General features: G+C 39.4%; 1 protein-coding gene across 4 annotated transcripts in view; it reads left to right on the plus strand.

The window, feature by feature from the left end:
- Positions 1 to 5,234: 5,234 nt before the first annotated feature.
- The window catches only part of FAM194C (family with sequence similarity 149 member C), a 70,013-nt gene continuing 58,511 nt past the window's right edge, over positions 5,235 to 16,736 (plus strand). For 2 of the 4 annotated variants that reach the window (XM_034431572.3, XM_034431573.3), the window contains exons 1-4: positions 5,235 to 5,886; positions 9,261 to 9,368; positions 12,785 to 12,916; positions 14,080 to 14,200. In XM_034431572.3, coding sequence (XP_034287463.2) covers positions 5,280 to 5,886; positions 9,261 to 9,368; positions 12,785 to 12,916; positions 14,080 to 14,200 — 968 coding nt within the window. In that variant the 5' untranslated portion in view covers positions 5,235 to 5,279. The remainder of the gene's footprint in view (positions 5,887 to 9,260; positions 9,369 to 12,784; positions 12,917 to 14,079; positions 14,201 to 16,736) is intronic. The other 2 variants (XM_034431574.3, XM_087883737.1) reach the window with 1 other exon arrangement.

Raw genomic sequence — 16,736 nt, forward strand, 5'->3', positions numbered from 1 at the left:
TTTAGATCCTACTATATGTGATAATAATATTTTTGTTACAGGCATTCCTTATGTGTACATTCTTTATAATCAAACATTCACATATGACATGCTATAAACAGAATTCCTTTAAATGGCAATTTTTTATTTCTCTTTATTTTCCATCAGTCTTCTGAAATTCTTCCAGTGTTAAGCAAGCTTAATGTTCACAGATTAGTATTGTTGACCTTCCAGATTATTATTACAGAACAGCCATTAGTCTAAACTAATTTTGTGTTACTTAAGTGCCTATTTAAATGTCCTCTGGATTGGTGATGTGTAGCTGCAAAATAAAACTATATTTTCCAGCTTTGAAGGTTCCATTTTTCCTACAAAACGTAAAAGTTGTATTATTTAATGAGATGCCTTGAAATAATGAAGTAAAATGCAAGTTCTTCAGTAATGTGCTCCTTAGAAAAATATATATGAGTTCATAAACTTGTACTGGCTTTAACAAATAGACTATCAACAGAGCTAATGCCTTGCCTGATTTTTTATTTACAACAGTTACTGTAATTAAAAATGTCTGTCTTCAAAAGTGAGAGTAAACTATATTGTTATAGTCAAGTATAGAATGCAAGATTTTAATGGGAAACGTGTCTCACATTTTTCTTCAGGAACAAAGCCAGTTAAAAGTACAATTCCCCTTCTCATCCCTTAAACCTGAAATTCTTCAAACTTGTCCAGTAGATGGCACAAGCTGCTTATAAAAATAGTCACTGAGTATCCACAAAGTAGATTTTTTTTTAAAAAAAAAAATCATCTTATATGGAATTTTAATAATTTAGAGTAGCTATTATCCATGGGGGTGGGGGAATTATTTTTAAGAACAGTAAAATAAAAGATTAAAAGTGGGGAAACCTGCATTCTATTTCTACCTGGAAGGCAGACAGTTGATTTTGAGCTATTCATTCTTTCTCTACCCTAGGAAAGAGGCAAGAGAAAAACCACTCCTGAAAAATGGTGTAAAGAAAATTGCAGGCTCCTGTTTGTGTAGTTGCCAGGAACCAAGACTGACTTGAAAGGCACATACTTATTACTTATTTCTGTTGAGGAACGTATTTCCTGTGAGTTTTCCAGGAGAGGTTTCTTCCTTTGACCTTCTATCTCTCCCTTTTGCTCAAATGTACTTTCCAAAGAAAGGACACTTCTTGACAGAGGTCTGAATTATTTGCAGAGAGATCTGGTAGGCGAAATTAATTAACAGAACTTCTTTGCAATCTTAACCTAGAAATGTTTTAGATGGTCAGCATGCAACATGAACACTTCTGTCTCTTTACAGCCTTTTCCCAAACTATTTTGATACAGATGAAGCTATCCTATACTGTGCTGGGCCATCAGTCTTAACCTGAAATGTATCTAACCTGACTGCTGCTAGCTTTCCAAGATTTCATGAGTCTTGGTGGCCCAGTGGTTAGAATGCAGTATTGCAGGCAAACTCTGCCCACAGCCAGGAGCTCGATCCCGACGAGCTAACGGTTGACCTTTCCAAGGTCGGTAAAATGAGGACCCAGATTGTTGGGGGCAATATGCTGACTTTGTAAACCACTCAGAGTGTGCTGTAAAGCACCATGGAGTGGTATATAAGTCTAAATGCTACTATTGCTATTTTAAGCAATCGTTTTATTCCCTGCCTTATCACTCAAAGATACTGGTCAACAGTCTGGAAATTTATCATTCAAAGTACGTGTCTACTGGGCACAAATGGTCCCTGGAAATTCTCCACCAAATTTATAAGGAACAATAACTTTCAAGAATTCCTCAAGGACATAATTCCTCTTTAGCAATAACAGCAGGGCTGCTGCCAAAAATTAATTAAAAAAAAAAAAACCCACCTCAACGGGAGGACACTTTACATGATATCTTCCATTAGGATTACATTAGAGCATGGGAAGCCAAAAAGGTCGGCTGCTTCAGAGGGGATTGTAGAATGAAAAGAAAGCTATTTGCACATTCACTGTGCCCTCTTCACTAAAGTACAGGATCAACAAATGCTACCTCTGGAATTTTTTTTTCCAGATGGTTGGTTGAGTAGTCACTCCATTAGGTGGAAAGAGTTTGCAAATACATTCACATTAATGAAAGCCTTATGGCTATCCGAATTGCATATACCCAGCTGCACGCCCTTTGCATTTCTCTCTGTTTTTAATTTGAAGCAGCAGGGAGACTGCCCCATGTGTTAGAAATGGCTGATAGAAGTTACAAAATCAATTCTTCATTTTCACCATAAAAACATATGGACCCTAACTAGCCTTTAGGTGACGAGAACTCTGTACCAAAAACAACAACAACAACAACAACAACAACCGTAGAATGATAAGGTTCTCTGCTACTATGACATAAGAATGAATACTACTGGCATATGGAATGCAGGATGCTGCCATATCACCCACCTAATGCTGTGACTATTAGGACATCATTTTCATAACAGGTAATAATTCAAAGTCTCCTTCACTGAAATTTCAGATTTAATGTGAAATCCTGGAGATTTTCCTTAGGTTTGTTTTTGTTGACTATTCCTTTCCAACTTGTGACCCCTGTGTGTGTGAATGCCCTCCTCTTGCTTAATCTTCTAAAACCACACAGCTGAAAATGCAACTCTCCCTGGTCTTGTTATAGAAGCTGGAAAGAAACAGATGATCCCAAGGGATTCATTGTGTCTGCTGGTTATTCTGTTATGTTCCTTATTGGTATCAGTTCTGTGATTAATTATTTAGCGTATGGCAATGTTACAATTAGCCAGGAGACTACAGTGTTAATACAAAGTACCGTAGTTCTTTGGCTGCCGAAGAGTCCTCGTCTGTTTAGTTTGCGCTTGCACGCTATCCCAGAGTGCACCACAGGGGGCAAACTAGTTCCGCACCAGAAAGACGAGCAGCATCCTGAGGCATCATCTGGGGCCTTCTTCCACCACCAATGTTGCCTCGCACTGGGGCATCGTATCTGGGCAGGTCCAGCACCAGTAGAGTCCCACCGCCGCATTTCCACTGAAGTGGTACCTATTTATCTACTTGCATGTATGATGCTTTCGAACTGCTAGATGGGCAGAAACTGAGGCAAGTGATGAGAACTCACTCCACCACTCAAACTGCTAGAGCAAAAGCCGTCTCCGACGTCTTTAAGTTACTGAGTCACCATGATTCTTAGTTCTGTGTTAGTCCATACTGATGACTGAAACATTTAAAGTTCCCTCACTTCGTCCTTTTCAGCAGATTTGATCTTAGAACAAATTCATCTGAAGTTTCTTTCTAGCATTGTTTATCCTCTCCACGGCATTGTAAAGGGGTATCCAAGCAACTGCTTTTGGAATGTGATGCAAGACATTTAAAGTGAGTTGTGCTCAGTTTATAGATAGTTATCCTAAAGTGTCTTTGGGCACCATGAATGATCTGTTTCTACTTCTATTTCCTGCACATGCACACGCTTGCCACTATTTGCTGTATGAGTTTGGTCCAGTGAGCTGCGCATACAGATGATCATATACTCTCTTTATTTTCACATCAAGTCAGTGAAAATGTTTCCTCCAGGAGAATTTTTTTAAAAAAAGAAAAGCATTCAAATAGGGAAAAAGTCCCATGACATGGAAAAAAAATGATTGGCCTAGGTTCTCAGAGCTTAGGTCTTCTAGTGCAGCAGTGCCCAACCTTTTGGGCACCAGGGACCAGTTCTGTAAGGGAGAGATTTTTTCACAGACTGGAAGGGGAATGATTTTGTGTGCTGCCTGTATCCTGCAGATGGGGCTTCGCTTGTTTGTGTGAGCCAATTGCTGGCATGCTGTGGACTGGTGCCAATCCATGGACCAGAGATTGGGGACCCCTGGTTTATAGAGAACATATGGTCACATGTGGGTTCTTTACAAATGCTAGACAAAATGAGCCCTAATCACAGAGCAGAAATTTCTGGGTGTGGGACTGGATTTATTTAGCATTTCACTCCTGAGGTGATCAACTCTAGTCTGCCGTAGAAACCCAACTGACATAAAGCTTAGACTGACAGGTTATTAGTTCCAGTTGAAAATATACTTTCTAATTAAGAAAATTATTTTTAGTTTCTATTTTTTAATTAAATCAATGGTAATTTATCTGTCATACTTAAACGTGGACTTTCTTGGTACTTCTTACTGATGAGCACAAAGGCAATTAAAAGAAAAAGGGCTGCTTTTGGTAAGCAGAGTTAAGGCCTTTCTAATGCCGCATTTTATTTATTGGAGATACTTCCTTTTTTAACCATTGCATATCTTCTTTTTCAAGCTCCTTGCTCAAGCATCAGACTCCAAGCTTTACCACAATCAGTTTTGTCTAAGATGTTTCTACAAGCCTGGGTAATGCCCATTAGATCAGAGGTCTTCAAACTTGGCAGCTTTAAGACTGGCTGGAGAATTCTGGGAGTTGAAGTCCACAAGTCTTAAAGCTGCCAAGTTTGAAGACCTCTGCATTAGATAGTAGCAAAGACATGCTGAACAATCATAACTCTCTGCTGCCACCTCATGGTCACCTGGATTTTTGCCATCCAGATCTGGTAACCAAGAGTGCAAGAGTGTAAAAGTCAGCACTTGTTAGAAAACACAACAGCATTGCTGATTGTTTTGACTGAATTAACATTATTATATTGTGCTGGGGACAGAACAACAAACTGTATATGAAAAGGCCTTGGCTTTACTCTATACGATAAATTACAATAAATCTTGGTCTGAACTTTATGTTAGTTTAGATGGAGTATGGATGCTTTTGCCTAAGCTGTGAGATCTTTGCATCTGTCCAGAACACATACCCTTCAGTTATGACATTATTCTTTTCCTAAGTCCTTCTTATACTCAATTTTTAGTAAATCTTTACTGACTCACTCCTTCTTTCTACCACTTAAAAATATTTTCTACTCTGTTTTTTTATCTTTTTAAAAACTTCATTATTGTAGTTTGGCTAATGCTAAGTCTCTGAACAGGAGCTGAATTCCATGCAGCTCCCAAAATGGTATGTTTTGAAGACATAGGATGGAGCAATCTGGTTGATGCAAAGTAATCTGGACATGCCCATTATGCAAGGAAGACCATTTGGGGAATTTTCTTTATGCTCTGTTGAATTCTTTATACTGAAGATAGGATATTAAGGAGTGAATACATTTTGAAAGAGACAGATTAGCACATCATTCACTTATCAAATGATATGTTAGTCCTAAAGGTAACAGCACAGAAATATTTCTTATATATTGTTCTCCTTATTTAGATGTTGTTACATCAATGATGACATGAATGAACTGGTGACATGAACGACCAAAAGTCTGACACAAAAAGTAGCCCCAAAATTGATCAAAAGGATGAACATAAATCTGACCATAAGAATGATCTTAAGAGTGAACCGAAATCTGAACCAAAAACTGAACCAAAAACTGAACCGAAGTCTGAACAGAAAGCTGAACAGAAAGCTGAACAAAAAGATGAGCCAAAAGATGAGCAAAAGACAGAGGAACATAAAAATCTTGATTTTGAGCAAATGAAAGCCAAGGCCCCAAAGCTTTTGGCTGATATGGTACACATGCTTATCGCATGGCAGAAAATGGGCTTCCATGTGCCACGAGGTGTCAGGAACATATTTGAGTTTACCTGGGATGAGCTCATAGAGATAGCACCAAGAAAATCTTTCACTGGTTTATATTGTCCAGTTGTCAAATTCCTCCCCTATGACGAGGCTGAGCTGGCCTCAACTATATCAAGAATTCAAAAGGTGGGTGCTACACCCTCAGCGAGAAGAGCTAATTATGTGGTTTCACTTGGAAGCCAGCCGATGCTCATGAAATTCCAAAAGCGGTCCATACATCTCCTGACAGAACTTCTGAAGTTAAAGATGAAGATAATGATTGATGCCGTTGCTGGTGAGACCCCTTAGTTAAGAGTTTGTTTGTCTGCCATAACCTATGGGATTCTATCTGGAGGACTTGAACCTATTCAGCCAAAAGGCTTTGGTATATGTGGGAAGACTAAATGCAATGCATCAAGTGTGTTTAGTTCCATGCAGTTAGAAGGGAAATAAGAGCTGTTAATGACAAGGAATTCTGCTAAAACACCCCAAAACATGAATTATACATATATATTTGGCTGCTTGTGATATGTTCATTGCATATAGGGAGGAGGAAACTCCCAATAGGATTCATGTTGAAGGAGCTAGTTCAGATCAGTGGTGAAATCCTGCCGGTTTTGTCTGGCTCGCGTGAGCCGGTAGCGCTGGCGGTACGTGGTTTGGTGAACTGGTAGCGGCAGAAGCCCAGACGTTGTTACTTCCTGGTTTTAACCCTCTGCACATGTGCAAATCCTTCTGCGCATGTGCAGAGGATCAAAAATAGGACGTGACAATGGTGTGCGCACTTCCGAACTGGTAGGGAAGATAAGTAGATTTCACCCCTGGTTCAGATCATACTGGAATGTGGACTGGAAATATTTTTCTGGAGCCCTGTGCAACATTTTGGGATTAGGATAAAAAATAATTCTAGGAGTGGAGAGATGAGTTAATAACAACAACAGCATAGCAAATATGTAGTGACAACACTGTTCCATGAAGGTAAATGCAAGGTTAATTTGGCAGCTATGTCTTTTACTCTGGCACCAACTCAGAGTGATGAAAGAAACATTGGCTTCACTCTGAATAAGTTTTGCAAGTTCAGTAATCTTATTTTGAAATCAAATCTGATTATATCATATCTTGTAATTATCATGTCCACTATGGGATTCCTTGCAAAAATTGATAGTTTCATCAGAATGACAAAATAAGTCTCACAATGGAAGCTCTACCCCTTGCCTGTTGTGCAGGTGATACCACAGGATGGATAGATGGATGGATGGATGGATGGATGGATGGACGGACAGACAGACAGACAGACACACACAGACACACAGACACACACACAGAGAGACACACACACCAGGATAAAAACTTAATGAAAACAAGAGCTGGTTTCAGAATAATTTTTGGTTGCCTCAGGAAAGATCCTCTGTAGCATATTCACCAGTAGTCCTCAATAATGAGGGTTAGGAACTTGGTTTATTAAGGAAAGTAAAAGCAACAATATTTGTTATTAAAGCAAGACATTATATTGTGATACATATACATATGCATGTACACACAATATATACGTGTGTGTGTGTGTGTGTGTGTGTGTGTGTGTGTATGTATTTCTCTTTAGCCAGGTTCTTCCTACGTAAACCAAGATTTTTATGCAGCCCTAGTTCAGTGAAATCCCAATCCACTAGTTTCTAGGCTTTTTTTTCCAGCAGCCAGCAAGCTCCCTGCTGCCCTAGAAACTAGTGGATTCGGATTTCACTGAACTAGGGCTGCATAAAAATCTTGGTTTACGTAGGAAGAACCTGGCTAAAGAGAAATACACATAAAGGCCTACGAAAAGAAAAGAAAACATATATATATAGAAGACATCTCTCTCTCTCTCTCTCTCTCTCTCTCTCTCTCTCTCTCTCTCTCTCTCTCTCTATCTATCTATCTATATCGTGTTTCCCCGAAAATAAGACAGAGTGTTATTTTCTTTTGACCCCCAAATAAGGGCTTGGCCTTATTATCGGGGGGGGGGGTCTTATTATTTTGGGGGTGCAGGAGGCAGTAAGCATGGGACTGGATGTCCCATTGCTGCCGTTGCCTCCCCTCCCCATTTTTCACGATGGCCGCTGCCCTGACATCTCCTGCCGCCACTGCTTCCTCGTGGAGCAGGACTCTGCAAGGCTTGTGCCGTTGCATGCATGAACAGCAGCACCGCCATGAGCTTCATCATACCGGCAGAGCTGGCGTCCTGCCGTTTGAGGCTGTGCCAGTATGTTGAACCTCGCGGCTGTGCTGCAATTCCTGCATGCAACGGCACAAGCCTTGCAGACTCCTGCTCTACGAGGTGGTGGCAGCGGCACAACGAGTCTCACAAAGACTCGTTTCTGGCAGGTGGGGCGGGGGAGAAGTGAGATGCGTGGAGCGAGACGTAGCTCCCCTAGCTGTTTCTTCCCCCCCCACCACCGCCGGGCATGACAGGGCTCCTGCCCCTCACTTAGCCACCCACCCCCACCCACCCCCACCCACCCCCTTTAGGGTGCAAGTGGGATGGGCGAGAAGCCACCTGCCACCCCTCTCAATAAAGAAATGGTGGGGAAAGGAAGCAGCCAGGCTGCTGTTTCCATTGGGGTGGGACATGTTGGGCCGTGAGACATGTGTCTTACCTTTCCAGCACCATCAAGTTCCTCGCCTTTCTGTCCAGGGAGACACACTGTAGAAATAACTTTCTCGCAAGTTCAGCCAAACTCCTTAAACTTTCCCCTGGCTCAAGCTGATGAAGGGAGAACTTGTGGCTCAGAAGGTTAATTCAACTGCCTAACATGCAGGAAGCCCAAGTTCGAATCCGAGTAAGGGTATGGCTAGCTGATGAAAGCTAAAAAGCTTGAAATAGATCTATACTAGTCTCCCTTTATTTCTTTATCAGCAAAATATAAATTTGGTATAAAATGGTTTGTCATGAATGTGACTGCTTGAGGGCTCTTGGATTGGAGCTGAAAGGCGAAAGGGAACAGAATACCCCCTCCCACATGTTGGGGTAGACCAGGTGTCTCGATAGAAAAACACTTTATATATATATATATATATATATATATCTTGTCTTTTCTCACTATATATATATATATATATATATTCTGAGGTTTTTGCTGGTGTTTGTATGTAGGTCTTTGGTTATTCGGGTTTTCTCCCGCGTAAAATTGGAGGTGTCTTGGCAACGTTTCGACGAAGTCTCATTCGTCATCTTCAGGTTGGCTTTGTGCTTCTAGGAGCAATTGCTCCTAGAAGCACGAAGCCGAAAACACCAACCTGAAGATGACGAATGAGACTTCGTCGAAATGTTGCCAAGACACCTCCAATTTTACGCGGGAGAAAACCCGAATAACCAAAGACCTACAAATATATATATATATATGTATACATACATACATACATACACACACACACACACACACACACACACACCACCTCCTCTTTTCCCCAGGAAAATTGTCATTTTGGGCTGAGAGAGAATGACTGGCCCAAAGTCAGTCAGCCAGCTTTCATGCTTATGGGAGGCCTAGAATTCAGTCAGCTCCTGGTTTTTTGGCCAGCACCTTCACCACTACACCAAACTAGCTTTCATTATGCTGATTATGCTTTTCTGTGTAAGTTCTGTTTGTAGATCTGAATTATCACTGGAATATATGGTCATTGTTTCATTCTTAGGTCCCAACGCTGATGAGATTGCAAAACGATTCCTGGAAAGTGGTCAACAGCTAAGTCCCAAATCCCGGGAGGAAGCAGTGGAGCTTATGAAAGAACCCAGAAGGAAAGGTCAGAGAAGAAATGGACTCACCATGCATTTGGATCCCTGGAAATTATCATCTGCTATTCCTGTTGTAGTTTGTGTACTTTCCTTTCTAGAAACTTGAGACGTGGGTCAAATTGGAAATGAATAGTACAAATGGTACCAAGATATCTCTCAAAATTTCCAGAAGACTTCTGATTCTTTAACTGAGTAGAAGGTGCAGTTAGCTTGTTATTGTCATCAGGTTTAAAACTTCTTGCCCTCCCAGCTTTGCTATGCTCTTCCGAACGCTAAACTCTAGTGATGCAGGAACCCAGATTGATAATAAAGACTCACAATGATGCACATTGTGCAAAATGAGGTTACAAAATACTCTACAGAGGAAATGGGCTATATTGTCTCACTGCTGAGGAGGGGTGACATTTTAATGATCCTTCACATAAACACTAGTAATGTGTAATGGATTTGCCAGGGCCTAGATAATGAGAAAAGACAAGATAATTTGGAGCATTTCCTTGGAGCGCTTTCAAATGCAGTAAATGCAGTTCGGAATGCTCTGGAAGGGGAAGGTTAATCCTCACCTCCCTCGGTGTCACTACAGTTCTAAGCAGAATAATTCTTTTCCCACTTTTAAAATAAATTCAGAGACAGGCAATTCACTTTGGCTGCCCTGTAGCAGATAGCTTTAAAGAGGTAGTTAAAAGCAAGCCACGGTTTATGTGTGACTATCAGACAGTCATAATACCTAAAAAAGGAAGACACTTGGAGGATTAACATGAGGGAATTATGTGTGGATTCCCCCCCCCCGCCACCACAGGCCCCTGCTTTCCCCATCCTTCATGCATGCTCTCTGGTTCAATTATTTTTGTTAGGTATGTCATATAAGGCTAAATCTCTTCATGTCTAATGGATTTATCCAATTGTAGCCTGAATTATTTATTTATTTATTTATTTATTTATTTATTTATTTATTTATTTGATTTATATGCCGCCCTTCTCTGGAGACTCAGGGCGGCTTACAATGAGTTAAGCAATAGCCTTCATACTTTTGTATATACCTGTTTAGTAGGGCTTTCGGTCCCCCCTAAGTGGTGTTCTTTTTTATACAAAGTCAGCTTATTGCCCCCACAATCCGGGTCCTCATTTTACCTACCTCGGAAGGATGGAAGGCTGAGTCAACCTTGAGCCTGGTGAGATTTGAACTTGCAATAATTGCAGGCAGCTGGCAGCTAAGTGCTACTTAGTCTGCTGCGCCACCAAGGCTCTTTTATCATGCACGAACACACATGGACCCACATACAGCACAACAATACACATTTATTCAAGTCCATCCGTAGCTTCAGTCTCTTCTCCTTACGTTTTCGTTCTTCTGCCTTGTCATTAAAACTGGAGCTTATCATGAATGCCAAAGGTGCAATGAGGTGAAAAATTATTCATAAATGGAACAACTGCATAAAATTAAAAATAAGCCATGTCACAGACTGATTTTGCAGGATTGCCCTGGTAATGTGGTGTGCCACGTTACTCTGACCATTTGAAAAAGTTAGTTACTCTGTTTTAAATTCCATACCTAATGAGCGTATGTCTACCTAACTTCTTCTTATTACTTACTCCCATATGTTTTCTTTCCCCTATTGTATTTTCCTTACATTGGTTCTGTTTCTCATTCTGCTAACCTTGGATCTGGATTTTTGCTCTAGAATAATAGTATCACTTTTCAGTGGAATACCTTCAAGCAGAAGTTAGGAAGCTTTCTCCTTAAATACTAAAGATTTCAGTTCTTTTACACCAAATATGAGTTGGGCAAGATGGTATCCAACTCCCCTCTAATTTAGTTGAAAATTCAGATTTCAGTTCAAAGATTATTTCTACACCAGAGTCAAATAGCTCATAGAGCATCGAACACCAAAAGCATACTTCTCAGGTTCTGAAAATACCCATGATTCTTTTGTATGAGAGAGGATAATTTTGAAAATATATGAACTAAACTTTCACATACAAAAATGTGCTATCCTGAAGGGCAGTCCAGTGGCTGTATTTTCAGAAAAATCACTGCAACATCAGTGGCACACTTCCATTTAATTATGCCTAGAATTGTAACCTGACTAGGCCACTCTATATGTATCTACTGAGAAATAAATCTCATTGAATTCAGTGGAAAATACACCCAAGTGTGGGACTGTAAGTATAACCTTAAGATTGCAAGCTTTCTTTTATTCCCTTACTTAAAGGTAAGCTCCAATGGGAGCTATTTCGGAGTAAATATTGTACCAAAAGTCATTTTGCTATCATAGCAAAGTTAGCACCACAATAATGCCTAAAATCTTAAAAGACTGTTAAGGGAACTCATACATTATCTGGCTCTGGGGAATAGAATCCATTAGCAGATTTTTAGGAGGAACACATTTAATTATGGCAACACATATAATTTGGCTTTTGAAAAGGCTGTTCTGTTTTGTTTTGTTTTTTCCATTCAAGTGTGTCCAATTCTCAGAGACCGTCTGGACAAGTCCTTGCAGTTTTCTTAGCAAGGTTTTGCAGAAGTGATTTACCATTGCCTTTTTCCTAGAGCTGAGAGGAACTGACTGGCCCAAGGCCACCTAGCTGGCTTCATGCCTAAAACAAGACTAGAGCAGGACTAGAACTCATAATCTCCCAATTTTTAGCCTGCTTCCTTAACCACTGCACCAAACTAGCTCTCATAGAATAGAATAGAATAGAATAGAATAGAATAGAATAGAATAGAATAGAATAGAATAGAATAGAATTCTTTATTGGCCAAGTGTGATAGGACACACAAGGAATTTGTTTTGTTGCATACACTCTCAGTGTGCTTAAAAGAAAAAATACATTCATCAAGAATCATAAGGTACAACACTTTATGATAGTCATACGGTACAAATAAGCAATCAAATCATATTAGGAAGCAGTCAATATTCTGTATTGCGGGCCCAATTGGCAAAAGAAAGCTTGGGACCATATGGGTTGGAAACACTTGGAAGAGGCCTTCATCCTTCAGGGCATAGATAATGGCTAAAATGATGGTGATGATGAAATTATTTAGGGAGCTGAAAGGTATATGTGTAATTAATTCTAAAATTACACGTAAACACAGAACTTTGGCTTTTGTCATTAATTCCTGCACTGAATTATCTCATAATCTTTGTTTAATATAAGGAAATGTTTGATGGCATACCCCCAGAAAATAAATAACCAGGATCAATGCCATTCTGACTAATCTGGTTTCCTATTTTAACCACAAATCTACATAAAATTTAGATTTCTTGAAGTGTTCCTATGAATTTAGGAATCAAACGCTTCGTTTTCTGGATTTTCTTTCTTTTTTCATTAATAGCAATGGTACCAGAGCACACTTTTTATTTCAAAAATAATGTATTTTGCAATAATGACATGAACTCCACAGTATCTTTTCTGCCTACAGGAGGGCGAGGTGCAGCTCCAATGGGGCCAGCAATTCCTATAACTTCCACTACCCAACTCATACAGCAAATGTCATTATCCTGCCTTTGCTTTTCATTGTCATTCAAAGAGGTCAAACCACAGAAGAGCTCAGGTAAGGACCATTGCAAAGAGTGCTGAATGGAAATACAGCATGGTATTCCAATGGGAAGAGGTAAAATAAGAGAGATTCAGGAGAGATATCCAAATGCCATTTTTATATGTATTCAAGATCAATGGGCAGAGAGAAAGCATTTGACTGCTGTTGTGATGGAACGTGGTCTGGATTCCCAGGAGGGAGGAGCAAGAGACAGTGAAATTTAGATAGTTTGGTTGGGAGGAAGGAGATCAAGATAGTTCCTCCCCAGATGTTTTCAGAGTATATTTTTAATGTTGAAAGTAGTTTGCTTTAATTTGACAAGATTTCTGTCTGTAGGTGAAGAACAATAAAGGAAACTGCTTAGAAGAAACTCAGCATGTCTGTCTTGGTGTTTTTGGAGCCTGGCAGCTATCATGTCATCATTAATACCAGCTATTCTTTGAAACAGCATACTTAGTGAGTTTGTACCAGCAGGGTTGTAAATAGAATAGGGCCCCAAAAAGGGAAGTATTAACATTATCCAGAAAGTTAGAAAAGCACAAATAATTTTTAGGGTCAAAGGCTTTGGGGAAGACTTCACCAGTTCCCAAATAACACTGCTAAGGACAAAGTATTCAGTGGGATCCATTAGGAAAGGGATCAACAGCATCAAACTAGCAGGCGCAAGTAACAAGCATTGCAAGAACATTAAAAAGAGTGCATTGATTGCCTGAAGTTACCTGACACGTTGACATTGCTGAATCCTCTGCATATGTCCTCATGAACATCTTCAGCAGACACAGGTTAACCTGAAAAATTACTAAATATTATTTTTACAGATGGATTAAAGTCTTAATAAACTATATAGAATAATAAACAATGAGCACAACAAACCCTGTTAATTCTGTTATCCGTCCCCCCCCCCAACTCTTTTTAGAATATGTTTAGTTACTAAATTAAATCTGATAAAGGTTTGAAAGAAAAAAGTATTTGGTCACAATATGTTTTTATGATATGTTTAAAGCAACGTTTCTCAGCTTTGGTAACTATAGGACCAGTGGACTTCAATTCCCAGATTTCCCCAACCAGCAAGAAATCCACACTTCTTAAAGTTGCCAAGGTTGGGAAAACTTAGTTTAGAGAATAACTTTGAGGAGAGTTTAAAAAAAAAATCTGTATTTCTCAATATGTTTTTATAGGTCTGCTTAAAATCAAAGGGGGTGGCAGCACCACTGGTCAAGACAAGGACTCCATTTTATCTGACAGATTTGATCCATGTCCTGAAGCAAGGGAGAAGCTCCGTGAACTATGCCGTCAAATGTGAGCTTTTTCAAACAATTAGGAAAGAAAATGCATTATTTCTACAACAAATAAGCACCAGCAGCTTTCACATATTGCAGTCTCATAGAAATGCTTCAGTTCTATAATAATTTGGTATCTAAACTGACACAGTATGCACTGTCCATAAGCAATATGGAAATGCCAATTGGGATATGTAACATATCTGAAGGCAAAGAGATGCTTAGAGGGAAACAGTGAAAGAACATGTGGGCAAATCACATAGCCCATCAACAGGTTGCAGCATTTGTATCTTATATATTATACGATAAAGCAATGTATTCCATGGAGCATGAGTGGCCTGGAGTAGAGAGGATCCCTGTTAGTATGAGACAAAGAAACAAGTAAGGCTGCTTTCTTGCAGATATGCTTACAAATATTTGTGCATTTATATTGACTTGTTCAATCTGGAGCAAACCAAATGTTTGAAGTTTCAGTAAGATGGTTTCTTCCCACTTCCTTAGAAATGACATTCTAATGAGAATGTTGTGATGGCGCAATGGTTAGAATGCAGTACTGCAGGCTTCTTTTGCTGACTGCCGGCTATCTGCAATTTGGCAGTTCGAATTTCACCAGGCTCAAGGTTGGCTCAGCCTTCCATCCTTCCAAAGTTGGTAAAATGAGGACTAAGATTGTTGGGGGAAATATACTGACTCTGTAAACCACTTAGAGAGGGCTGGAAAGCACTGTGAAGTTGTATGTAAGTCTAAATTTTATTGCTAATCATTTGCCCCTGATTCTTAATTTTAACTACTTCAGGTAAAATTCAATGTATGAATGCACTTTTTCCACATAAAAAAGTTGTACTTACATTTATTTAAATTACACAGTGGACCACAAAAGTAAATGGTGCATGATGTTTATTATATTATATCCCCTTTATCTATCATTGTTGTTAAGATGTAGGTCAAATATCTATGTGTTGAAATATGTTTTTAAAAGTCAAAAACATCAATAAGTACTGACATTTTCAAATATATGTAGGTGATAGTGATTTCGTTTCTCATTCTTTTAGGTACAGGGGTGATGAGGATTATTACTGACACTGTACTGTATCCGGAAAAATGTCTACATCTTGTTTGATAGTTCTTTTTCTGCAAGATTAGGGCTTAGAACAGGACTGAGGCATCTGTGGCCTGCATGTATTCTCCCAGCCCTGAAAAATGGGCAATTAATTTGGTCAACATAAGAGATAAATTCCAAAATGAGGGTGGGATGGGAGCAGGTGGCTATCTCTAAAGAACATTTTTTTAAAAAATCCTTTTTCATCTTAACTTTGGCTGTTGTTTTGACATTTTGCAGAAATGATTGATGTGTGAACAGAGTGCAAAGCCTCTGAGAGGTGAACTGTCAAATTCTCATACTTATCTCCCCTAAACACAGAAGAAAATATACTTGATTGTAGTAGTAAATGCATACCTGCAGTCCCAAATCAATCTAAAATGGAACTTTGGGGCCTTTTGGGGGCAGATGAAAAGTTTAGGGGGAGAAGCGGGAGCAATTTTTCTCTCAGAAATACCTCATACCTTATTCCAACTGTTAAAACATCTTGAAGTTCTATATAAGGGCCTGCAAAAAAATGGGAGTTCGAGTCGTTTAAAAACTTCCAGTTGTTCAAAGAACACATTAGTTTGCCCCTCAGAGGCTTCTTCCTATCATTTCTACCCTGAACCTGTCGCAATAATTGCTATGAAATTTCCAAGGGCCTCTGCAATCTGCTGAGTTGTGGTCCCAATCCCTCAAATATTGATCTAGAGCATAGGTGAAATGTTACTGGTTCTCTCTGGTTTGGGCAAACTGGTAGTAATAAAAACTAGTGGTTCGGGCGAACCGGTAATAAAAGTTCAAGTTCTACCAACTCAAGATTCCTTTTGGCACACTGTGTGCATGCGCGGCCAGCAAACTGGTAGTAAACCGGTTCAGATTTCAACCACTGATCTAGAGTGATTTCTCCCTTTCTAACCATCACCTACCATGCAACCATTAGGAAAAGATACTAAGAAAAGCATTGGGTTGCAACATTGACAGCATGCTATTCTGTTATTGTCCCAGTTTACAGGGGCTTTTAAATACAAATAATAAGGAATTACAAGTCCTAGTAGGGGGCTAGTATCAATTGGCTCACCTTTCAATTTTGAGATGTGCAGAAATGAATTGATCCCAGATGCTTCTGACTTGTTTCCAAAGGATTGGGGAATAGAAATGATGCGATATGGAAATGCCTTCTATCTCTTTCCAATTACTATCACAATTTGCTAATTACAGTTTATTGCTCTGGGAACTGTGTGTGTGTTGGGAGAGAATTTCTACTTAATCTCCGTTTTCTATGACTGTCAAAATAAAAAAATAATAATATTGGAGTTATTATTTTATATTTTCAGTTTCTGATCAAGTAACAAATGCTCTTTCTTTTCTTTGCCTTTTTGTACTGACACATAGCGTCAGTTTAACTTACGTATGTAATTATGCAAGCAGCTTTCATATCTGTCTTTAAAGTCTATTAATTGTCATAGGATTA

Source organism: Pantherophis guttatus, chromosome 2 (genome assembly GCF_059756535.1).
Source record: "Pantherophis guttatus breed Tessera chromosome 2, ASM5975653v1, whole genome shotgun sequence".
NCBI classification, from domain to species: domain Eukaryota; kingdom Metazoa; phylum Chordata; class Lepidosauria; order Squamata; family Colubridae; genus Pantherophis; species Pantherophis guttatus.